The following is a 25731-nucleotide window of genomic DNA, read 5'->3' as shown; positions in this document are numbered from 1 at the left end:
CTGCGGGAGACGCACTTGCGCTGCGGGGGATTATACCTCATGGTCACTGGCTGCCACTGCTGCTTTTATTCTCCTTACTTTGGCAACAGCAGGGGGTGGGGATCCCTCTCTCTATGCTGCCCTAAGTTGACTGGGAAAGTTTGCTGGGTGGAAGCCGGAGAAGGAAGCGCTGAGTGTTCTCCCCGGGGGTGCTGGCGAGGAGCTTCTTCACACAAAGGACGGGAGAATAAAGGAGGCGGCAGGATGCTGCTCTAGTTACCCCCGGCTTCCTTGTCTTCCCTCATTCAGCGGGACACACCGACACTAACCATCCGCCGGGCAGGGAGTGCGAGCGGGCGAGAATTGAGTTTCCAAGGAACAAGGTGGCGGCTGGGAGAGCCATGTTTCCACAAAGCAGGCACCCGGTGAGTTCTGCGACTCTACTGCTCTTTGTGTCCCCTTGTGTCTCATAGAGGGGCCTACCCGTCTCTTCTGTTGCACTGCAACTCCCTGCACCCTCCCCGAGACTTGACCACATGTAGTTCAATAATTGGAGGAGCAAGTTACTGGCAGCTCCATGGAGCAGCCATTTCTTATCATTTCTTTTCTACCCCCCCATTGGTGTTTGATGTGTAGGTTAAATGGATGTACATACGGTGAGTAGGCCGTGTCCCCACGTGGGGGAGATCTCCGCCCCATGTCAGTGTGCTGCCCCCTACACACTGCGGTGGGAAAGGGAACCATTGTCTCGGCTCACTTTAAACGGAATCCTTGTGGTTGGAGAAAAGAAACTCGGAAGCCCATTAGCTGTGCCATTAATGGTATAAGCTCTGGTTTGTTCCAGTAAAGCGAGTGTTTAGTGTAATGTTTATACCCAATTTTCTCTTCTCTAAAATGACTCCTCTTACGCTATGACCTTTTTTTTCCATTTCTAAATCGAAGCTGTGAGTGGGCCAGGTGTGCATGTATATTCTTCTAGTCCATCTTGCTGCTATTTCCAGTGGTGGGATTGGCTGTGAAAGATCAAAGTGCACCACTCTGCCTGCTCTGAGGTCTATTACTAATCTATCATTGCAGCAAGGCCTTTTGGTTGCAGTATTTCCCCTGTGTACAAGGTCTCCCGCTTGATTTCCCACATTGTTCAGATTTTAGTAGTATGTTGGAGCTTTATCCACTAAGCATGATTTGATTTGCCTGCTTTGCAGAGAACCCAGCAGAGGTGTTATGTTTTTACTTGGCCTTTGTTTGGGTAGCCCCCTCTTTTCCAATTAGATTTATGAGCTGGAAATGGCAGGACACAATTGTCTAATGAAGGAAGTCCCAGTGTCACACTGTGATACCTGGGGCCCACCCAAAAACCTTAGACCTGGGGCCCACCCAAAAATATTAGACCAGGGACTCACTCTCTGTACTTTTATTCTTCTCTTTTCTTTGCACACTACAATCTCTATTATTTCATTTAGCCTCTTTATTCTCATAGAAATAGGGAATGGCCATGAAATAGGCCAAATATTTAGCAGCATGAGGGCCCACCGGAACTTTTCCTGCTATCCCAGTGGGCCAGTCCGACACTGGGTAGTCCTTGCTGTACAACCCTAGCTTTGGCACACTAGTTTTCCTATCAGAAAGCTCAATTATCACTGTACACAATTACTATTTGTTGCTTAGAGAACATTCCATCCTCGGACTTGCCTAATAGCTGTTATGTCACTTAAGGCCTCATTAAGATGACAAGGCCTCTGTATTTGTTGCTTTAGATTCCATGTGGCAGTTACGGGTCACTGGTTTACTTTAAGCTTTATTTGCAGATGTCGGATGTATTACACTGTATGGATATAATGTTGTGTTTATTCTGATGCTCACCAGGGTTTTTTGTCTCATTATGCACTTACAGGTGAGTTTTGCTTTATGTGTGGGTGCTTTGCTTGTTTTTGTTGGATAACCTCAATACTCAGACTTTATCAATATTGGTACAGTGTTTAAAACAATACTAGTCACGCCTCTTCCTTGTTTGTCCCTGTAGAGAACAATCCTGGATGTATAAATTGTTAGTTTATTCACACTGGCAATGGGTGAGTTAATCAACATTCTTGCTTTGCTTGGCAAGTCAAATGGAAACAGTTCTTGGTGGCTTCTATGAACCAGTTGTGGGAATAGAATGGGGTGGGTGTGTGTATTATGTCTGCTTTTCCTCGAGTATCAGTGAAGTGGAAGCTGTATTGAAGTTCTTGTTTTAATAATTAATTTTGTTCCTGTCTTTTGGTCCTCCAGACGCCGCATCAGTCTGCAGGCCAGCCATTTAAATTCACTATCCCTGAGTCCTTGGACCGAATCAAAGAAGAATTCCAGTTTCTTCAAGCTCAGTATCACAGGTGCGTGCTTAGAAAGGAAATTATTTTTTTTTGATCTTCGAAGTATATATTAACTATAATGTTGGGGTTGAGTTATTCAGAACCTCATTTGTTTGGAAGTCCATGTTTTAAGGGAAAGGGAACACTTCGCAATTCTGAAAATATTGAACATCTGTTTACACGGCGGCATAAATAGCCATGTTTTGTTAGGACATTTTATAGATGATAGCAACAAGTGGAACCTAAATTTTCTATTTTCAAACACCACTTTCAAATCCATATAAACAGTAGTTTAATTTGAATAGAACAAATGGGCACGATAATCTTCTTCTTATGTTTAAAATCAGGCCTAAGCCCATAGTAAAGTAAAAAGCTATGTTATTATTGTGGATCATCTGAAATCACCTAGTTTTAAATTGCACTGTGGGGGTAAATGGCCTATTAGCAAAAGCCTCTGTCCATTAGGGGGATGCTGTTTCCAGTCACAGATTACACTGTTTACCCTTTTTTTTTTTCCCCAAGCCATTGTTTCTTCCATTTTTTTTGTCTCCTACTTCTGTATGTATTCAACCTGCCTGAGAACGGTCAATATTTGCTGTTCATTTTGTAACAAAATCTTGAGTTGAGAACACCAGATGCGTTAAAGCTGTTTGCCCACAGCAGCCTGCTTTACATTAATAAGCTATTGTTTAAATAGTAGATGAGGTTCTGTTTGTGATAGTGCCTGACACAGATGCAAAGTAAAACAAAGGATTTTATGCTAGAAAGCTCTTCTGTTTTAATTTCCTGGAAAAAAAAATCTAGATGTTTAAATTGTAACATTTAAAAGGCACAACACCCTAACTTAAACACAGAAATCCTAACTAAAGGCTGTCAAGGGATTATAGGAGTTCTAATTAACACCCTAAATGCAATATGATAGACACTTTGCTCAATGGTTGCTATTGGTTTCTTGATTAGAAACCACACATTTGTTTCAAATCAAGATTATCTGTAAAGTTTGGGCGAGCTGAAAAGAAATATAAGTTACAGGATAAAACTAACCAACTGTACTCTTATAGCCAGTTTGCCTTTTGGTTTGGACCAAACTTATGCCGCTGCAGAGATGTCGCATATTGTGGTGTGTTGGATTCTGCGTTCATCATTTTAATGTTTCACCCCTTGTGGATGGGATTATGATGAGATGTGTTTTATTGAACAGTTTCCATTCATGTATAACAGACTGCAGTGCAGGATATGAACTGTGCCTTTAACCATAGCTCTAGTTCTCCACCTTCTAACAAGGGCCTCCCCCTTCTGTCTACACCACATGTCAACACTGAGATTGTGTGCTTATGCTGTCTTTCTGGTTTGGTCTCTTGTGTACCTTATCAGTGGTAATGGACATAAGAGACCTCATCTAAGAGCCCTTGTTTGCTTCGTCTACAAAGTAGTCCTGGATTGCAGTTCTGACATTCAGCTACATTCAGCTAAAGCTTTCTTTTCCCTCTCGGTTGTGTATTTAAGCATTATAGCCTAAACAATCAGATGTGCAAATCTTAAGGCAATCTTTTAAATCTTTTTTATTTTTTTTTTATTTCAGCCTTAAATTGGAATGTGAAAAATTGGCAGGCGAAAAGACAGAAATGCAGAGGCATTATGTCATGGTATGTAACAACTGACAAAGTAAATTTCTATTGTTTTTACTTTTCTTTTGTAGCATTAGTTGTAAGATCTGATCTAATCCTGTTTATTAATTAATATATTCACCTGTCTTTCAGTATTATGAGATGTCATATGGACTTAACATTGAAATGCACAAGCAGGTAAGTTAACAGTCGATCATTTGAATGATGGGCGAAATATAGTTTGGCTTTATTCCCCCATCAGTGTCGTTGCTTAATGTATTTTCCAGTGACTGCTCTGGTTGCTAAAGTTAGTGAGTCTGATGACTTGGTAAATGTTGTTCAAGTGCACAATAAAAAGTGTACACAGATTAGATTCGCTGAATAGAGCAAGCATTTACTGTTTGTTCTGATTCTGATGAATGTGGGAAAACACATCTGTGGAACGACTTGACAGTTAATTGAGCATATACCTTATTCACTGATGATTGTAGACAAATGGCTCTCTTTTGTCCAGGGCTTTAATTGGTTTTCTGATAACTGACACCGTGGTCATTTCTTTTAAAGCGGTAAGTGCTCCTATAGCATCAAATTACTAAAACACCAAACAGAGACCGTTACAACAATACCTAAAAATTATTTAATCTAGTTCAAAGTGTTATCTTTTTACCAGCTATAATTTTTTAGAGTAATTAATTTTTCTCTTAATTGTTGGACCAATTCTACTTAAATTCACCACCTCTTTGATCACATCATGATTTATTCATTATTAATGTAGCAAGTTAAGCTTTTATAGTATGTCTCAGAGTTGGTTGAGGAAACAATAACCACCAATCGGTAGCTTCTTTTTTTTTTTTTTTTCTGGGGGAAGACTATTTGATGAGAAAAGTTAGTTATGAGTGCTATATTGTTATGAGTGCATAATCTATAAAAGGGAGAAGGCTGTAACATAATTGTGACCAAGTATTTACACTTTTTGTGTATTCACATGGGAGTGGTTAGAAAGATAGAATAAAATTTTTGGCTGGTAGTTGTACATGTGCTTAGTCGCATTGCCTCCTATTATCTGTAACCACAAGAATTTTAGACAATACTGGTCACTTTGACCCTATAGAATAAAAATATCAACAAAGTATTGTTTATTGTGTTTCCTAAGATTAGTGTTTTTAAGCTGCTATGGGCTCTTGCACATGGGTGTTTGAATGAGTGTCCATTGGAATGTATACTATTTGTATTAAACACATATATTGTGCTAACATGCATTTTGAATGCTTATGGGTAAACACATAGATGTAAGTGCTTACAGGTACAACCAGGCAGAAATAAATTGAATCTGTTGGCTCATGTGTATAGGTATATTCAAACCTGTGTCTCGAAATGCCCCTTTCAGAGTAGGTTTTTTTTTGTTTTTAAATATTTAGCTTTTTCTTACATGCCATACAGGTTGTTTTTTAATATAACTGGTTCCCTCCTTATTTTTCCCTTTTCTGCTCACCTGATTATTTCAGTATAGTAAGACATTGCTTTGCAGCATATGTGCTAAGCTTGTAAAATCTCACCACTTGTGAAGTACAAATAGGTCACTGGCTTGGAAAACTTGAGGTATGAGCCTTGGTTTGCATGCTCCCATAAAATTCTCACTTATGGCTACTATAATGGGAAATAAAAAGAGTATTGAACTGGAACAAGGCACTAAGGGCCTCATAAGAGAAGAGCAGCTAAATGATTGCTCAACCCAGAGGACCCTCAATTGAGCATGCTTTGTCTGCCAAAGAAAGCTTTAATGGCAGGGTGTAAGTATTCAGCAGATTTGCTGACGCTCACTTTTTCATCAAGATGATGGTACAATAAGTCTTTAAGAAATCGATTGCCTCTTAAAAAAGATTATCATTAGATGAAGTAGCACAGTTGGACACATTTCAAAGTGCAACAATACACTTCTTGCTTGATGTATATGTGCTATTCCGTCTAAAATTCTTGTTTCATTAAATTAAAGAGCATGGCTGACCGACCAGGGCAAAGCTAAGAAATTGATTAGTTCAGGCTCGAGGCCTTGAGAATATACAAAGCCCTTTTAGCAAGCAATTGTTCTAATGCAAGGATTCTTTGTTGGTTTGTTTTGCTTATTTGTGCCCTCTATGCAGCTATCAGGAAGTTGCAGAACTACTAAAAGCAGGCGATGATGGTAATTTCAGATAGTGATGTCAAATTGTCCAGCTTTTTTTTTTTTCTGGAAGGATTAGTTCTATTGCAGTTCTTAAGAAACATATATCTGTCAATCACGGCTGTAGCTGCTTAAGGTAATGGCACATTTAAAGGAGTGGGTGTTCATTTTTAGCATACGTTATCTGTTTTGTGCAACCTTACTGATTACTATTAATGTGCTGTTGTACATTTATGGAGAAATAACCACATCAACCCCAGGCATTGCACATATGCTTCCATCCAGTTCCAAAGTGTTAAAAAAAATTTTTTACTAAATATATATTTTGTTTATTTTTTTGTGTATATACACACACATATGTATCCTTGTATAACACACATTTGAGGTTGCATTTTTTTTACACTAGATTATCTTGAAATATGACATCTGTTTGCCCAATACATGATTTGATTTTATGTCTTTATCTATAACAAAAAGCGTATGGAATGTTTTCTTGTGCTACAGCCATTAATAATTCTAAAGAGGTATTTGGAAGCTAGTAATCATAATTCTTATTAAAAACTGGTGATGTCTAGACCCCAGGGTGCAGGCAGCCTCAAATTGATGCTTTTTGCTGACTGATCACCAGCCTGGCCTAAGTGCTCATTATGTTGTAGAGAGGGCCTTTGGAGCTCTCATTAAGTTTGACAGGAATTCTCTCTAGGGGGAAACTGGGCATTAGCTAGACTCCTGACAGGCTGAAATTATTCCTGTTTTATGGCTTATAACCAAATGGTAGCAAGGCATCATCTGGGGACACAAAAATGTCATTTCTGACAACATCTTTGTTACTTGGAGATAGGGAGAGGGGGTTGAGGGGAATTCCACAGAGGCAGCTCTAATGTTCTTTGGGCCTGTCTGATAATGTGAAAGCTATACTAGCATTCTATGAAACCATTTGCAGCCCTGTCTAACCGATGATTTAGACATCTAATTTGAGGCTCAAATTATATCTTGTGGATTGTTATAACCTAGTCTTTTATAAGGTGCTTGGGGATTTTTTTTATTCTTTTCATTGCGCTTGAAATTGAAAAAATGTAATCTTGAAAATTCCACTACAGGCTAGAATGGAAAATTATAGTTCTGCTTACAATCAGCCACGTGGGTTAAGTTTCCGATAACTATTGTATTGATGATTTTCAACATGCACTTATTCTTCTATTATTTGTGTTGAATGACAGAAGTTTTCTGGCCAGTAAAAATGTGTGTCTGGTTTCTGTTTGAAAATGGGTGGTCAGTATCGTGGAAGTTGTAAGGAGAGCTTGATTTTAGTACAAAGCCATGGCTGGGACATCATTATCTAGCTCTTTATGTTGGTAGTTAATGTTTAGAAAATGGTTCATTTAATGCAATGGTGCTTCCAGGACTAATTTCCTGCTGCCAGATGGGAACCAAAAATGTGTGTGAAGGCCTCCAGTGGCTGCCTAATTAGGATCTCAGAAGGTATGGCCCTAGTAATTAGCTGACCTTCCCACAGCCATCTCATCACAACTGTATTGCAGTTAGATCTTAATTGGTTTGGTATTTGGCCAAAAATATCATAATATATGTGGTATATGTTAATGTAAAAATGATGTTCTGTGTGTAGTTCTGTATTTTCACCTAAAGCACAGCTGGGACCTGGGATTTTCTCGATAACAGATTGTTCCATAATTTGGTTCTTCATATCTTAAATCTACTATAAAATTATGTAAACTTTAAATAAACCCAATAGGCTGGTTTTGCCTCCAATAAGGATTAATTATACATTGGTTTGGATCAAGTACACAGCACTGTTTTATTATTACATAGTAAAATAAAATTTGATTATTTGGCTAAAATAGAGTGTATGGAAGCTGTCCTTTCTGTAATTCAGAAAGGACATTTTCTGGATAACTAGTTTCCAGATGACGGATCACATACTTGTATAATTTATACTTTAAAGTTGCACAACAGGATATCAGTGGCTTATACATGTAAGGTAACATTTATTTCAGCTGTACATTATATATCAGAACTTTGTGCCTTATGCCTCTATTTTTAGAATGGTAAGAGTAACTTCTGGTAAAAAAAAAAATATATAAACCAAAAACCCCCCAAAAGTGTGCTTTATGTTACACAAACATACACAATTGTAGTCTTCATCTAGGGTACATAGCTCACCCTTAAGCACTGCAAGTAGGAAAAGCTTAGATATGATAGGCAGGGGGAATTGCAGAAACATACAGGTATCTGAATTGGACACCAACCACATCTGTCTCCTAGTAATAATAGCATCAAGTATTATTTTTACTTCCCTAGTCTTTAAAATGCCATCCATGCGGCAACTCTTGAGGCTGTTAACCAGCTTGTAGCATGTCCTTTCTACTTACTTTAGTGTCTGTCCATGAGCAAATCCACAATTACCTAAAAAAGTAATGGGTCATCATTGAGGGGAAGATTATGGCTGGCAGTGGCTTCAGGTAGGGAACAAACAAGTCAACCTTCGCACCCATCCTGTGCCAGTTTATTATTTCCGCAATCAGAGACCTACCTAAAAAAAAAAATGCCTAGCAATGCTTTTATTTTATTAACTTACTGTACAAGCCCAAGGTTTAGCAGCTGTTAACAGTAATAACCTCATTGTCCACTGCAGCCTGGGGCACTGAACATGCTCAGTGTACTCTAGGATTCTGTTGAGAGGTTAAGCTTAGTGTGGTTATCAGAACAAAAAAAAAAACCCAGACAAATGGAAAGTGAGGCTACATCTGTCACTAATACTGCTGCACAGTTTTGTAATTCTCTTGTAGAATGCGCTAGTTTCTATGCTGCCATGTAACAGAATTATGGTTCATCCTTCTACAGAACTGTATTGTGAATTTTATACATTGTGTATTGTGAGTTAGTCCCTACTCGGGTAGTTGACAGCAGAACAGAGCTCGTGATATGTAATAGAAGTAAAGAGAATGGGTGGGATAACTGGGGTAAATTAGGAGGCAAGAATCTTCTCTGCCAAAGTGTTACATGGTTACATTCCAGCTTTTTGCTTAACTTAAAGGAACTATTGAGAAAATGAAAATTTAATATAATCGTCATACTGAAATAAGAAACTTTCTAATCAATTACAATCAATTAAAAATTCTGAATTGTTTTTGAAATAATCAAGTTTATCTTCACTAATCCTCTCTCAGCATCTGTTTCTCATCATTCTGTCTTATTGCAGTAGTTGGGTGTCAGATGAATGATCCAACATATCTTATATTTCCTAGCTGATGAATTATAGCTCAATCAAATAACTGATTCCAGTACAAACAAAATAACTGTCTTTTGCACAAATTCTGCATGTAGAGAGACAGGGTTTCTGGTTATTTTAATAGTGTGAGCTCTAAAACATCTTCTAGGCAAAAGGAGCCCCATATAAGATCTATTGGATTATTCATCTGATTCCAGTACAGGCAAAATCTAACAAAATAACTGCATTTGGCACAAATTCTACATGTAGAGAGACCTGATGTCTGTTGATTTTAGTAGAGTGAACTCTTTATACAAAAGTACCCCCCCCCCCCATATTTCATCTAACTGTCAATGAATGAAATGTCTGACACCCAACTCCTGCATAAAGAGAGAATGAAGAGAAAGATGCTGAGAGAGTGATAGTGAAGATAAACTTGATTATTTAGAAATGGTACTGAATTTTTAATTGATTGTATTTAGAAAGTTTCTTATTTCAGTATGATTAAGCTTATATTAAATTTTCATTTTCGCTATAGTTCCCCTTTAAATTTTACTTTACTGTATACTCATTTTTTGCCTAGAATTCTGTTTGGATTAAAAATAACTAACCTAGCCTTGTTGCTTACCATTGTGTATGCATAGGTTTTTCCAGCCAACCCAGCTACATTTATAGGGTTGTCTTGCACAGGGGGTGCTGTTTAGTTAGTTCTAATTTTGTAGGGGCATGGCATTAGGGGATTCTAAATACAGTATGCAAAGGCTTGTTAATAAAGTTTGCCTTAGAGTGCCAATATCAGCCACAACATAACACCGCAGTATCACTGCAGTCTTCTATAGTATATGAAGGTTATCCAGTTTGGAACTGTAGTTGAACGTTCTGTCATGCTAAAGATGTACAAGAGCAAACGCTCTCAAGCTCTTGACAAGAGCCTTTTACCTGTCAATTGGCTTTATGTCAGTGGTCTTTACCACTGATAGCGAGTGCACTTATTTACTATGTCTGCTCAATGGATTCTGCAAGTTGTTCTCGGTGTATGATTGCTTTGTAAACTGCAGTTAAAAGTAGTGTCTATAGAGTGTCTATGGGCAAAAATTAATTAGATTAAAAAAAAACCCTTTTAACAAATGTTAAAGCCATAGTCGCCAGGTGACTTGTTTGTTATTATGTGTTATTGTGGCTGATCTACATGTGTTTTCCTGGCTCTGTAAGCTGGCCAGAAGATTTGGCCAGTTTTTATTCATAGTTGAAAATGTAAGCTAGTGTCAGTACACTTACTGATGCTGAAGGGACCCTTTAAAGGCCAACTTTTTAAAGGATTTGGCCTGAATTTCAGCTTTGTGTTTTTACTATGCACTGGTAAAACATTTGTTTCTGCAAAAGCTCAAATACAACTTGTATAGATAAGGACATGAGGTTTGTGGAAAAGGGGTGTTTCCGTAATTTGTATCTCAATACTTTAAGTCTACTAAAAGTTAATTTAAACCCAAAAGGTTAGTTCTGCATCCAACATGGATTGCTTGTATCTTCGTTGGGAACAAGTACAACGTGTAAGAATACTAGAATTGGCATAACTGCCCCCCCCACTAGCACAACATTGATCTGCACTGAGCCATATACAGTAGAACCCCCATTTTACGTTTTTCAGGGGACCAGAAAAAAATGGCGTAAAATCTTAAAAATCAGGGGATGTAAAATGGGGGTTCTACTGTAAATACGGAAGCAAGTGAAAGCAGGTAGGCACATGCTGCTTAATGACCCCACAGTTTGGCCTTAGCTTTGATCAATCGCTGGTCTCTGTTAGCAGTGCAGCAAATGAGTTTCAGATGTAGGACCTTAGTCCTAATTGTGCAACTTTAATAAAAGCCGCAAATTGTCACTTTTTTTCCCCTCTTTACTAGCCACTATTTATTGTCACATGACCACCAGAAAATGTCCCCCACCGATGCAAAAAGTGACTAAATTGCAACAAATGATCAATAGTTTATTAGGAACAAGTCAATCCATTTAATGGCATGTGTCCCTGGTTGTATGAAGATGAATCTTTTTATTCACACTGTTTCACTACAGTTAAAACCATACTTGGTATGTGCCTACCTGTACAGTTACTGTATTGTAAATGTTGATGGCTAAATTAAGATCGAGTGCGCAATTGTAAGTGTGTGTGTGTGTGTGTGTATGTATGTATGTATGTATGTATATATATATATATATATATATGTTTGTTAGTACCAAAACCGCGATTTCTAATAGAAGTTAAACCTCATTGTTTGATATCCTCGATCAAATCAGTGGAGAACATATACCAGACTATGCCTCTATAATGGTCCTTTCCTAAACCCCCTAGTGAATACAGGCAAAAGGTCTAGCCCTTCTGAGTGCATTAAAGGGCTTGTGCACCTTTAAATTAACTTTTAGTATGATGTAGAGCGTGATATCCTGACATAATTTGCAATTGGTAATTTTTTATTATTTGTGGGTTTTGAGCTATTTAGCTTTTTATTCAGCAACTCTAAAGTTTGCAGTAACCAATATGGTTGCTAGGGTTCAAATTAGCCTCACAAGTATGCACAGATATGAATAATGCACTGGAATATGAATAGGAATGCATTAAAGTGTATGGGCCACAATTTTTTTCACCCATCATGGTGAAAAAATTTGCTCATCACTAGAATCCACCTTAATAAAGAGTTGAAAAAACCCCAGAACAACTCCACTCAAGTCCTTTTGTCAGCAACTGTGTGTCTATATGCTGAGTGAGTGTGGGGACCTGGTGCCTGTGCACGCTGTGATAAGGTGGGTTACACAAGGCCTAGGGCCTATGTGATTTTGAGAAGTAGAACTGATTGGTGCTACCAGTCTTCCCACCCTGTCAATTAAAGGCTAATCTAGCACAAATATTACAGTACAGAGGCATGGGGTAACAAAAATAGTTGAATATGCTCTTACTTAACGGAATAAACATTATAATTTCTGTTCAAGTCCAAAATGTACCATACATGTTTTGCAAGTCCAAAATGTACCATACAAATGTTAAAATTACCTTTAATGCAGAGAGGGATTTTATCATGGAACAGTAATTTTAAATTTAACATGAAAAATCTTGATAATCTTGCAATCTGGAGCTGCAGCAAGTTTTTATGTTATGACCGTGAGAATGAATAGATCTTGGCTGCACTGTATTAAAACGATTCACAGTTCATTGTGCATAAAAGGAAAGAAACAAATGTATGTAGAGAGGGCTCAATTTTAGATGATAACGGTGCTTAATCCCAAATGCTCTTTGAAAGCCAACCTCTGCAGTTTGTCATATCCCGGTTAATATGGCAGTAAAGAGGAGATGAATGTGGCTACTTTACTAAGCCTTTTACTCAGGAGGCCTGTAAATTTGATTGGCTGCTGCAATTGTAGCAGAATCATTTGATTTTAGAGCAATAGAGAGATAAGATATCCAATTACCCAAATGATTCGCTGGGTTAGCCAGCGTTGTCATGGAGACACGGTTTGGAACAAATTAAATTTTGAGCAATAAAATAATTTTAAAGCTCGTCTGGGAACAAAGAAATTTGGCAGTGGCATAAACCTGAATTGATTGTTCGACTGACATGCTGTTTGACATTGATATAATGTTAGGGGCTCCTGTTTAATTCATCACCTTTAGTTGTTAAAGTATTGATCTGTTTAAACTTGAAGTTTTTCATAAGGCGGTGGTTTAATTTTGCTTTGTATTTATTTAGAAATTTCCAAATTAGTTTGTAATACATGTAAATAGGTTTTTGTGTACTCTATAATCATTTATTAGGTTGCTGTAAGGTACCATTAATTGTACGTAGTAGAATATATGTGTTTATAAAATTAGGCAAAGTTTACATTTTTGTCTAAGGTAAATGGATTCCTGTTTTACATAATGAGAACCAAAAATTAAATTAAAGCGAACAGCACAAATTTAAAAAGAAATGGTATTCTGCGCAGAGATTTTTTTCTTTTCCAGATGACTGCTGTTAAACAGATGGAGATGAAAATTGCTCTCAGGTCAATAAGCCATTTGCAGCATTCTCTCTAGCTTCGATTTTTTTTCTCTCATCTGCCACACAGATTATCTCAAATGATTCAGTAATGACAAAAAGTGCAACATTGACCTTTATTCCTTTGTGGTTTTCAATGTTAACACTGGGAAAAAAAATGGCAGCAAGTCCATTTTATCCATCTTTTATTGAAAATCATTTAGCCATTTTTTTAACCCAGAGTAAAGGTGGCCATACATGGGGAGATTCAATCATTTGGCGATGTCTCCAAATGAGCGGATCTCTCATCTTTATGCCCACATCGAGGTGGGCGATATCGGGCTGATCTGATCGTGGGCCCTAGGGCCCCACGATAGGATCACAATGGAGGCAATACGGGTGGTCGGATCGCGGGACCACATTAACGAACAAGTACGAGCTAGCAGCCATGTCCGGTCACTTGCATGCGCATAATAAAAATCTGCCCCAAAGTGCTCATTCTGCACATGCGAGTGACAAAACATGACTGCACGCAGCGGGAGCTCCCTCCCGGTGCTGGTAGCCTAGCGCTGATGGAGGGCATTTGTTTCTTAAAAATACTACTGTTATCCCCAACCGGAATGCTGTCTTTATTAGCCTGCACCTTTGGTTGAGGATAACAATTTTACTCAACAGGTTCTTTAAAGGCGAAGGAAAGGTCTTTTTACTTGGGGCCAAAATGTAGGCACACCCAGGGCCGGTGCAGTTTTCTCCTAATAAGTGCACCGCTCGGGGTTTCAGGTAAGCAAATGCTATCACTTGAGGGTGCCTAACATTTGGCCCCAAGTAAAAAGACCTTTCCTTTGCCTTTAAATGGCACCTTTTGGGTAAGTAAATGCGATCGATTGGGGGTGCCTAACTTTTGGTGAATCTATTAAAATTCATGATTGACTTTCTATTTATTTTTTTTTTTTTTAAATAACTTGAATAGTCACACTTTATTAAAGAAAAGAACTGAGAATTTACATGAAGGAATTTGCGGAGTAAAGATGTCAATATTCTGTAGGAGTGAATGGGATGTATATATGATGGTTTCAAGCTACTTTTAAATTTTTTTTTTTTTTTTATTTATTTTAAAAAAGAAATGTTCAACCTCACTGAAAATTAATGGAATAATGGTTTCTGTCTGTGTGTGAGTGAATATTATTCGGCTCTCTTTTATTCTTCAATATGCTAGCGCTTTAAAAATTAAGAAGGGTTGTCACTTTAAAAAAAAAAAAAAAAAAGGGCAAATTTTGATCAAACTGAAATGGCTAAATCAGCCCCTAGATGATGGCACATTCAAAATTTGATGCTGCCTTTGCCCAGTGTTCCTGCTTTCTGTTACGTGAAGGCTGCTGCATAAGTTGTCAAACACTTCTAAAAATACTGTCTTTCTACTTTTGGCCACACCAGGGTATTTTGTATATTTTTCTATGAGCATGTGTTGAGTAGCTGCATTCACCAATACATGTTTAATGCATTTCTCGTGAGCCAAATTTGTTACTGAAGCTAAACACAGCTGTACCTGAAAAAAATGTGCTTGAAATAAATTGAAACATGCACTCACAATCTGAGCAACAGGTCAATCACTTGAGCCATTGTTTGCCAAGAAGAGCAGCCAAAAATACTAAACAGACTCTCTTCCTGCTCTGTCATTGTAGTTCATTTTTTAAAAAAATGCAGCCAAATTCTTCCCTGTTAAATGTAATGATGCTTCAGATAGGAGGGCGGCTCTTGAGTAAAGGGTGTTGCTAAAGCTTGTCATTTGCAAATAAACCAAGGCCATCATTCAACTAGAATAACCAATGGCTGAACTTGCATTGCTAGGCTGTGCACTTGCGCCTGCTATTAAAAATGAACGCACTCGAGAGACTGCATTAAGAACATAAACAATTAAGGGCTCTTGAGATGCTTAAGAGCTGCCATACAGATACAAGAGCCTTTTCCTGATGATGTAGGCTGTAGTTTGTGGTGCCAAAGAGCTTGGACAGTTATTAGTATTTTGCCTGCCAGAGGAGTTTTAGCAAATAATGCTTTGTTTGATCTCGTTTTCCGTTGCTGATTTTTTTTTTTTTGTAATTACATTTTGATACGCATAAATAAAAAATGAGTTGTGAGAAACATTGAAACTGATAGCTGTTCCTTTTCATCTAAGGAGCTGTTCATTAAACTCTGCAGAAACGTCTAAATGGTCAGCTATTATTAAACAGGAACATTTTTCTTATGACTTTAATATGTACCTAACATTATGGGGCAGATTTATCAAGGGTCGAATTGAAAATTCAAATTTTCTACATTTTTTTTATGGTCAAAATTGTCAAATTCGACTAGGGATTTTATTCAATTTAAATTAAAAAATCTGAATTTGATTTTCTAGCTTTATCATACACTGGCCCTTTTATAATTCTAATTCGACTATTCAGCACCTAAAACCTGATGAATTGATGTTTAAGTCAATGGGAGTCGTCCAGGGATCAATTTGAGTTGTTTGTAGCCTTCCTGACATTCAAAATTTTAAAAATTCAAATCGAATTTGAATCAAATTCAATTCGAGTTTTCTGGTCGATCCTATTCACCCGAGTGTAAAAAAAAAATGTGAATTTTATAATAAATTTCGATTGAATTGCGAGTTCATGGTAGTTTTAATAGAAAAAAAAAAAGCCTCACAAATTCGAAATTTGATAAATGTGCCTCCCAGTGGCCTCAAAGCAGGAGCTTATTCTTGAATTCCTGGCTTGGATGCAAATGTTGGTTGCCTAAAAACGTGTAATGCTGAACAGAACCTCCCATATGCTGACCATTCACATAGGGGCTACCAATTAGGCAATCACAGCCCTTATTTGGCACCCCCAGAAACTTTTTTTCATGCTTGTGGCTCATCGGGAGTTACAATAATGAAACTTATTGGGCAATATTTTATGGCAATACTTCACCCTTGATAAAAACTTAAAATATAACTTTTAAGGAAGTTCTGTCCTCGGTATAGAGCACTGTTTACACGCAGTGCACTATGTATAAGTAAAAGTTTAATTCCCATCTATCTAGGCAGGTACAAGAGTAGAAACTTTTTTTATGCATATTTTTGTTAATACTCCTCAATGAGGATTACCTTGTCAATTGGATGTTGCAATTTAAAAAAGGATCATATACTGACCAGGAATAAATGGAACTAAAGTCTGTGGAGACTATTGTCTTGACAAGACAAACAACATGGCAGCTGCCACTTAACGTATGAAAACACGTATGGAAAGGAATATCTTGTATGATTTGATTCAGTTAGATATAGGTTACCTGTGCATAAATCTGAACATTAGCAGAATAAATACAGAGTTGGAGATTTTTTTTGTTGTTGTATGCTAACCTTGTGTTTTCTTTCCTTTTACAGACAGAAATTGCCAAACGATTAAACACCATTTGTGCACAAGTCATCCCATTTCTATCTCAGGAAGTAAGTATTTAAAATGGAGTAGAGGAAAAAAACCTAGTAGCTAATGTGCTATTATGCTACTTCTCTGTTTGCAAATTAGTTAGCTTCACAATGTTAATTTTATTGCAAGGCATAAGTATCAAGAACATCTGTTCTGGTTATGGTGTGTAGAACCCCCTGCTATTCCATGTAACAGATTGTGGGCCAAGCTGCAGAAGAATACTGACTCACATATTTGGCTAAATGTCTGAAGTGCAATACTCTGTGAGAGGAGGGAGGGAGGCAAAGAAGATAGTAGTATATACAGTAGTGCTCCATAGAAATATATCTTTTGATGTCTTTTTTGGACATTATCTATCAAGCAAGGATTCTTTACTGGCAATGGGTGGAGCTCTATATGCCAAGCTGATGTTGAGGCAAACGTGATAAATTAGCTGCTCATTAACACTCTTGAGAGAGACTCCACTCAGCCCAGATTAAAGGGTTTGTTTACCTTTGAGAACTTTTAGTATGATGTAGAGGGTGATATTTTCATTTTTTTATTATTGAAAGTTTGAGTTATTTCAATTTTTATTCAGCAGCTCTTAAATTAGCATTTTAAGCAATCTGATAACTAAGATCCAAATTACCCTAGCAACCATGCATTGATTTGAATAAGAGACTGGAATATGAATAGGAGAGGATCTGGATCGAAAGATGAGCAATAAAAAGTAACAATACATTTGTAGCCTTACAGAGCATTTGTTTTTTTAGAAGGGGGTCAGTGACCCCCATTTGAAAGCTGCAAAGAGTCTGAAGAAAAAAGGCAAATCACTAAAACTATAAACAATAAATAATGAAAAACAATTAAAAAGTAGCTTAGAATTGGCTGTTCTATAACATAACAAAAGTTACCTTAAAGGGGAATATATGATAAACATGCATATATGATAAACACAGTCTCTGGTTAACTGCCTAACTAAGGTTTGCTTGCATAATTAAATGTACAATAATTCTGTGTCTCCTTGTGTGTGCATGTTCAATACAACAAGCCACTTAGTTAAAGGTAAGGTAACTTTTATTATGTTATAAAACAAACAATTCTAAGCAACCTTTCAATTGGTTTTCGTTATTTATTTTGTATAGTTTTATAGTTATTTGCCTTTTTCTTCTGACTCTTTGCAGCTTTCAAATGGGCGTCACTTACTCTGCTCTGTAAGGCTACAAATGTATTGTTATTGCTACTTTTTATTACTGATCCTTCTATTCAGGCCTCTCCTATTCATATTTCAGTCTTTTACTCAATTAAATGCATGGTTGCTAGGGTAACTTGGTAACTTGTAAGATGCAAATTGAAGAGCTGCTGACTAAAAAGCTAAATAACTCAACACCTTCAATAATAAAAAATAAAAACAAATTGCAAATTGTCTCAGAATATCACTCTACACATCATACTAAGTTATCTCAAAGGTGAACAACCCATTTAATTACATTCTGCTTCACATGTGTGTTTACATACTTACAATGCAACCTGTTGCTAAAAAAGGGCCATTATGCCACAACACAGCTTAACAACCCCACAGCACTCCTACTGCGTTATAACCCCCTACAGATGTCCAGAGGGCTCTATGGCTGCCCAGAAAACACTATCTGATCTCAATGGAAACTGCCAGCCAAAAATATAATGGTCTTGTAGGCTCACTGATAGTCTGAGATACCAAACAACTATGCCAGTATTGCAGTACTCCATACTAAGTACAGAAGTGTTCTACTGGCCTTTGAAAACTAAATGTACCTATTTACCATTATTTTACTTAAATGTTCCTGATATGTTCTAAATTTGATTTGTGAAAAAGTGTTCATAAATTAGTAAGACGTTTTTCTTTTTACCTGCAGCACCAGCAACAGGTGGCTCAAGCAGTAGAGCGTGCCAAACAAGTGACAATGGCAGAGCTAAATGCCATCATCGGGGTACGTGGCCTTCCAGGTCTACCTCCTACAGTGTGTATAACCAGCTTTCTTTACCTATTTTTATCCTATGATGCTTGTGTAAAAAGTATGAATGCTTTACTAAACGTGTTGCTTTAACAAATATGACACAGATGATCCCAACTTTACTATTGTTTGACTTGTTATAGAAGCTTTTGTGATTATATAGCAAATGAACCATTTTGATGCTAAAACATACATTTGCAAAATAATGCTGCTATGCATATTCCAGTGCCTACACCAAAGGAAGCAACTACTTCTGAAACTCAGATTATGTATAGTATGAGCCTAAAGTATAAAACACTTTTAAAGATCCTCATTTAAAACTGAATAAATGGATAAATGATGCTTCTTTAAAAAAAAAAAAAAGCATCAATTGGGTATTAAATTTGGACAAATGTAGTAAATACCAAGTATTGATTGATTGAAAGCTGTGTGCTTGATGCTGGATAACTGCTTTCCTGCAGAGTTGTAAAAACTGCTGGACCACAGCATGTTAATTAAAATAGCTTATTATCCATTGTTTGATAATAAATGCATTTTAGTTAAGATATTTCAGTCTATGATGTATGTCCAGAAACCATTGAACTGTGTATTGCAGTTATAAGAAGGTTGTGTGTTTCAGACCCCCATAGAAGTGGATAATTATCGTGTTTTTTTTTTTTTTCATTTGCACCTACCTATTGTGTGGCTTCTGCATATCCTCCAAGCAGCATTGGCCTTATATAACCATTCATCGTGCTTGCTTGGGCAATGGCACATTTTTAGTAGATAAGGGAGAACTCTCCATAATCATCTGAAATTGAGCCTAATTGTCTGCCCTGGCTGTCTATGGGCAATACCGCTGCATTTTATTTTTTTTTATTATTTTATATTTAATGCCCTAGAGATAAACTGGTGACCCTTAAAGCTTTCAGTTTTAATTACTGCTATAGTTACAGCATTTTAAAGACCTATGGATTCTTAACTGTTGTTGAAAGTGAAATCTTATTGTAGCATTGAATCAGTCATGCCCATTCACCTTTTATTAAACAAGTATCTCCAGCTCCCCCCCCCCACACACACATATTTAAGCAGCAGGAGATAGACTTTGATGAATTGGCCCCTTTTTAATTGGTGAGCCATTCCCCTCCATCATACAGCTTTGAATTGCCATTCACAAACCTTATTTGGTCATTGCTCTGGACAGAGTATTAATTGAATAACATAATGTTGAGAGGGGTTGGGTTCCTGGAATTTACACTGTGGCATCTATCTTGAAATATGTTGATTGGTTAATACTTGCTTCCCATTCCCTGTCAATCACAAGTCATTTGTTATGCATTAATTAATTCAGTGAACCATGCATTCCTCCCTCTGTGTGAATTCAATTATTCCCGCCACATCAACTCTCCAATATTTCTGCTGTTTTTCTGCCTGTCCAGCTCAAGCGAAGGAAGTAGACGAAACAAGGAGCTGTCAATTCTGGTTTTATTCATGTGAACGGCTTGAGCCGATTCAAATTACTCATTTATCAATTTATGTTAATTGCTTGTGAGAAGATGCCCTGCTGGTCTTTATGGTTCCCTAAGACACTTTGTAATGATAATTAGACATGCTGCTCTATGGATTAACAGTGCCATAGTCCAATGACGTCTGCAGACAATGGGACCAGTTAATCCATCTGTGCTTAAAATTACATCCCAACTGGAGATGGAAGGATGAAAAAAAAAAAAGAAAAGCATAAGAGCGCAGGAGGATTAGAACTGATAAAAAGAATGAGTCTCAGCTTGAAAACTCTCCTTTCATCAGTTTCTCAATTGCAGATCCGCAGTTGGTTTGCCTGTGGTAAGCCATTGGCAGTCAATTAGGTGAAATAAACTGGGAGGGTGACCTTCATTTCCTTTTAATAGCTTTTTCCTCCCTGAAATGGGGAGCTTCAGTGGATTTTCAGCTTACATTTTATTCAAGCTGCTTTATTACACTTGACAGCTTAGCCTTGCATAAACATTCCCTCCCCTAACCTTCCCTGCACCTCCCTCCCCTCCCCAAGCTCTCCATGATTTCCTCCCCAACACGACGTCTTGTTTTTTTTTGCATTTGAACAGCTGTTGAGCTGAAATATATGTCTGTGTTACTTCCATTGTGTCCATAAGAAGATCCTTATTGTACATGGTTTGATTTCTGTTGATATGTTGGATTCTCAATTCACTAGGTGTTTACCACCATCCTTTGCATTCTTTAGCCATTTATTTGCCTGAGGATGCTGGGAGCTGCAGTGAATCCCCGCTGAGCGTCTATTCTTTTAACATCTCATCCGTGCTTTTACCTCTTTAACTAGTGAAGTGGCTGTAAAATCCAATGGCGTCTCAAATCATAAAATCAAGCTTTTCAAGCTGCTCTTCAGTTGCCCTTCGGAGCTCATTGTGCATGTAGACTATCTAAGCAATCCGCTCTTTGCATATTTGCGTGATCAGTAATTTGACTTTGCCTTGCAATAAGTTTCACGTTTTGACATAAGCTTGATTTTGCTTGAAAAGAGACTTTAAGGAGCCCGGAGAATCAAAGTACCAGAAAATTGGGATGACAATTCAGTAGCCCTTTGCTCTCCTTCATTGAACATGCAGTGTGTCAAGCTGTCTCCCCAGAGGGGAGGAGGCATCAGGAGCCTGTCTGTTACTACAAGCAGCAGCTGCACCGAAAGTAAACGCTGCCCAGTTGGATAGCAGCTGTCAGCATTGTTCAGTAGTCCGACTTAGTATGCAGAACAATAGAGGGGGGCCATGCTCTGAAGGAGCAGCGTCTTTCACACTATGAAAAGAAATAGTAATTTAACGGTTTAGACAGCTATTATGAGTGTGAAAGATCATGAGTTTTATAATGCAAATAAGCCAGACGTAATTCTCCCTGCAGTGTGTGGTTTGGTTTCCCAGCAGCTCAGAATCTGCGGTTGTGGCCTAAATATTTCTGGAACATTAAATGAAAGCCAACCACCCAAGCAAATATTTTATTGCTTCTGATAGTTACTGTGCTTGGCCAGTGATACAGAGCACTAGACTTATTGTTAACCGGAAGTAACACACAGTACAATATTCAGATAGTCTTGACACCTCATATAAAATCGTATTTTAAAGGACAAGTTAACCCCAAAATAAAAAAAATTGAATAGCAAAAGAAAATATCATTCTAAGTAACTTTCCAATATACAAGTATTAAACATTTTCAATGCTTCAAAATGTATTGATAAAATTAGTTGCTATTGCATGTAGCCTGCTCTTAAAGGTACAGTAACACCAAAAAAAATTAGTGTTTTAAAGTAATGGAAATATCATGTGTTGCCCTGCACTAGTAAAACAGCTGTGATTGCTTTATAAACACTACTATAGTTAATATACACAAGCTGCTTTATAGCAATGGTTAAAAAAAAGTCTATGGCACAGGTTAAATAGTGGATAACGGATAACACCAGTATGTTCTACATAGCTCAATTGTTATCTGCTGTATAACCTGAGCCTTTTCTCCTTTGAATAGCTGCCCCCATTGCTACACAGCACATTATTTATATAAACAATAGTAATGTTTCTGAAGCAAACACAGTAGTTTTACCAGTGCAGGGCAACACTGCATTATATTTTTATTACTTTAAAACACTTTTTTTATGTTACTGTTCCTTTAACTGCTGGTTGTTACTTTTTAAACAATGTTGCAAAATCTAGGTTCTGCAAAGACAGGTTTTTTAATCATCTGGTTTGTCAGCATTGTGAGTCACCAGGGCAGAGAATAGAAAGGGGGACAGGCACTGCTTTCCATAGCATTACATAAACTGTATCTTTGAAACCATAGAAAAAATGTAATGAGTGGTTATTGCAAAGTTGCTTAGAATAAGAGTTTTCTGGATAAAGGGGTTTCGGATTATAGATCCCATACATGTACTTCATATTTCAAAGCAAGTATAAGTTTATTTGTTTTAGATTTTCCATTTAGAAATCTCTTCATAGTAATTACAAAAAACAGCAGATGTAACAAAAAATAAAAGTACCCAGCCCACTTATGTCTACATTTTCTTTTGCTAGCTGTCAAAGCTTTAACTAGTTTCATGTTTTTTTTAAATATATGTATTTATTTATATTTACCTATATTTACCTAATTGAACACTTCACAACATTCAACATTATAATTCTGTAAAGTGTTTTCATATTGGAACCATGAGCAGCCTTGTATGGAATTTTGTTAGCATATTTTTGAACCTCTGCAAGACTTCGCTAGGCAGTTAGAGATCATTGATGCTCTCTGTGGTGGCTTTAGAGGAAATGCAATACATTTCACATTTTGCTAGATTTTTGCTCATGAATACAGAGTATATTATAGACGAACTAGTTAAAACTTTGCAGTAAGTTACCAGTGTAATAACGATTTCTGTTAAAGGTCCCCCCCCCTGATATCCACGCCTCTATAATATCTGTATCTTCTCTTTTCTGAACGGTTACCTTCGTGAGTTGTAGCACAGGTCCTAAGTTGTGATCTGTTGTGATGCTATATGAGAACTGAGCATTCTGTCAAGGCTCTGCCGGCTTTCTCTGGGCCAACACCAGTATATAGAGTTGTCTACTTCCTAACAGGCCAGCTTTGCATTATGTGATTGGTAGAAGGATTAGCAAGATGTTAGTTTGTTTCTCAATTTGGCTTTGGATCTCTGCTATATCTAGGATTGTAGTGTGTGAAGCTTAAGAGGATGAGGTTAACCTCTTGAGATTTTATATGTGTGAGTATCTAGTTAATCCTTGGAAAGCCTATAAATAACTAGACTGCATATTTTGTCATACATGGCCATGCTTAAAACAGGCAGCGCATATATTTCTTTCCATTGGACAATATATATTTAGAGAAATATGTAAGCTCAATGTGCATGCTTTGAGGCTCCGTTTAAAGTTTTGATTTAGATCCTTACAGGATTCTTAATCAGAAGACTAGACTGTTTATTATGTTAAGATTTGTGCTTCGTAATCCATAGCTGTAGGTGCAAATCTTTATTGCCGCTAAGAAGGATGTTTGCAAGAGACTCGATTAGTATCTTTATAGGGCTGATGTGCAGACTCTCCCACTTCTCCACAGCACTATGGTAATCCGTCACTCACCTGATTGAGCAGGGACTTCTAGCTCAGTAAAATATTTGTCGGATTTACAAGGCCAAAACTGGTCTCCTCGTAAAGTGATAAAACCGAAATGTTTTCTGTAGTTGAACATTCCTTTCCTAGATCACATGCATTGTAACATGGAGTCCCCACTTACAAAAGCAGCCTGGAAATATGTAATTTGCCGAAAGCTAGGTTTTCTAAGTAACAGAAAATTACAGCGTTATTTGATGCTCCGTTAAAAAGACTGAATGGGAGTTTTTAAAATTATGGCACACATGCTTTCCATAATTGCAATTTTTTTTCCAAATATAAATCCATTCAAAACACCTGGTCTCTGATCGGGGTTTTTTAATGATTACTCTGTGTCTTATGGCACACGGGAGCAATTATGGCTCTAAAAGGGGGACATCCACCTTTTCCGGTGAAAATTGTTCCCATGTGCTATTAGCCTTGCACTTACCATTTACAAAAGTGTTTTGAAGATGCAGTGATGATGCAAATGCTTCTTGTTAGCTAGCTCTAAAATTAGAAATTTGACTCCTTCAGTTCAGTGTGTCTGTGCTTGAGACGTATATTTGCTAATTGTTTGTTTTTACATCTAATCTTGACTAAATTTGTTTTACTTTTCTCTACCATTTTTTTTTGTATGGTCTGTGGGAAATGTATGATTACAACAGCAGCAGCAGTTACAGGCCCAGCATCTATCCCACAGTCATGGACCACCAGTGCCTCTGACACCACATCCATCAGGTCTTCAGCCCCCAGGAATTCCACCTCTGGGAAGTAGTGCCGGCCTTCTTGCCCTCTCTAGTGCTCTCGGTGGCCAGTCTCACCTAGCCATGAAAGATGACAAGAAGCACCATGATTCAGACCACCATAGAGGTGAGAGGCAGGGCAAGCCCTATTAGCATGTGTATTTTTTTTTTTTTTAGTTTGGACATTTTTTCCTTAATTCTTATCCTCTATAAAGCAGTACACATGGCTAATCACCTATTGCTTAAAAGAATGTAAAACGTTTAGGCACTCACAGGTATTCAATTTGTTTGTAGGCGAATTAAGCCACATACTATAACCTGTAAGTGTTCAACTTTAAGCTCAGTGTTTATGAAAAGTTTTGTGTTGCTTATCACATGCAGCTTGATTGTGCAAAGGCAACTGAATTAGAAAATCATATATGAGGATGTGTGGTAATGTTTCAGGGATAATAAGGATTTTTCTCTTCTGGCATATTGAGTTTAGTATCTAAAATGCTGCTTTGTGAATCTGCACTGCCACACATTCTCAGATGTTTTGCTTTATCAACACCAATGTCAGAATAATTCAATGTTTTGTGCACTTTTGCTTGATTTTATGTTGGTGTCATACCATAGCCGCCCAGCAACTCCCATTCTATTGTGATGAAAGTTCTAGAACAAATAGAAGGCCAGTGTAGCCAGTTCATCTCTGGACAATATTCTGAAGAAGAGAATATGACGTTACAGATTTAATAACCTAGCTGTAGTGGCAGTGCATTGCACGTTTTACTCTTTAGAATGTCAACAGAAGCCATTTTCTTTTGCACTTATCAGTCCCTGCATGATGGGGCGCAGCCTTTACATCCAGCAGAGAGATTTGCAAATTAAATTTGCTTTTCTGCCTTGTTGGATGGATAAGTAAATTATTTGTAGAACTGGCATTTTCTATCAAGATATGCCCAAGTGATTTATACCTTATGCAATTAGAAACGGACTCACTTGCACTTTTATTTGTTCTGTTTTACAAAACAGGGTTTGTTGCCTATTGTAAATGATTTTATACCTTTGTGTAACTTGACAAATATTGCTGTATGAGGAATGTGAATGACTCAAAAATAAAATCCATTTTAAAACAT

General features: G+C 37.4%; 1 protein-coding gene across 1 annotated transcript; it reads left to right on the top strand.

Moving 5' to 3' along the window:
* Positions 1-153: 153 nt before the first annotated feature.
* On the top strand, positions 154-25731 carry MGC83762 (protein). The gene is given in 7 exon segments (NM_001093400.1): positions 154-404; positions 2251-2351; positions 3913-3976; positions 4091-4135; positions 16738-16800; positions 18655-18759; positions 24542-25731. Coding segments are annotated over 7 exon segments (630 nt in total). The 5' UTR covers positions 154-380; the 3' UTR covers positions 24770-25731.

Source organism: Xenopus laevis, chromosome 1L, assembly GCF_017654675.1.
Source record: "Xenopus laevis strain J_2021 chromosome 1L, Xenopus_laevis_v10.1, whole genome shotgun sequence".
Lineage (NCBI taxonomy): Eukaryota > Metazoa > Chordata > Amphibia > Anura > Pipidae > Xenopus > Xenopus laevis.
Note: the sequence above shows the minus strand (reverse complement) of the source record. Positions and strands in the feature narration are given on the sequence as shown.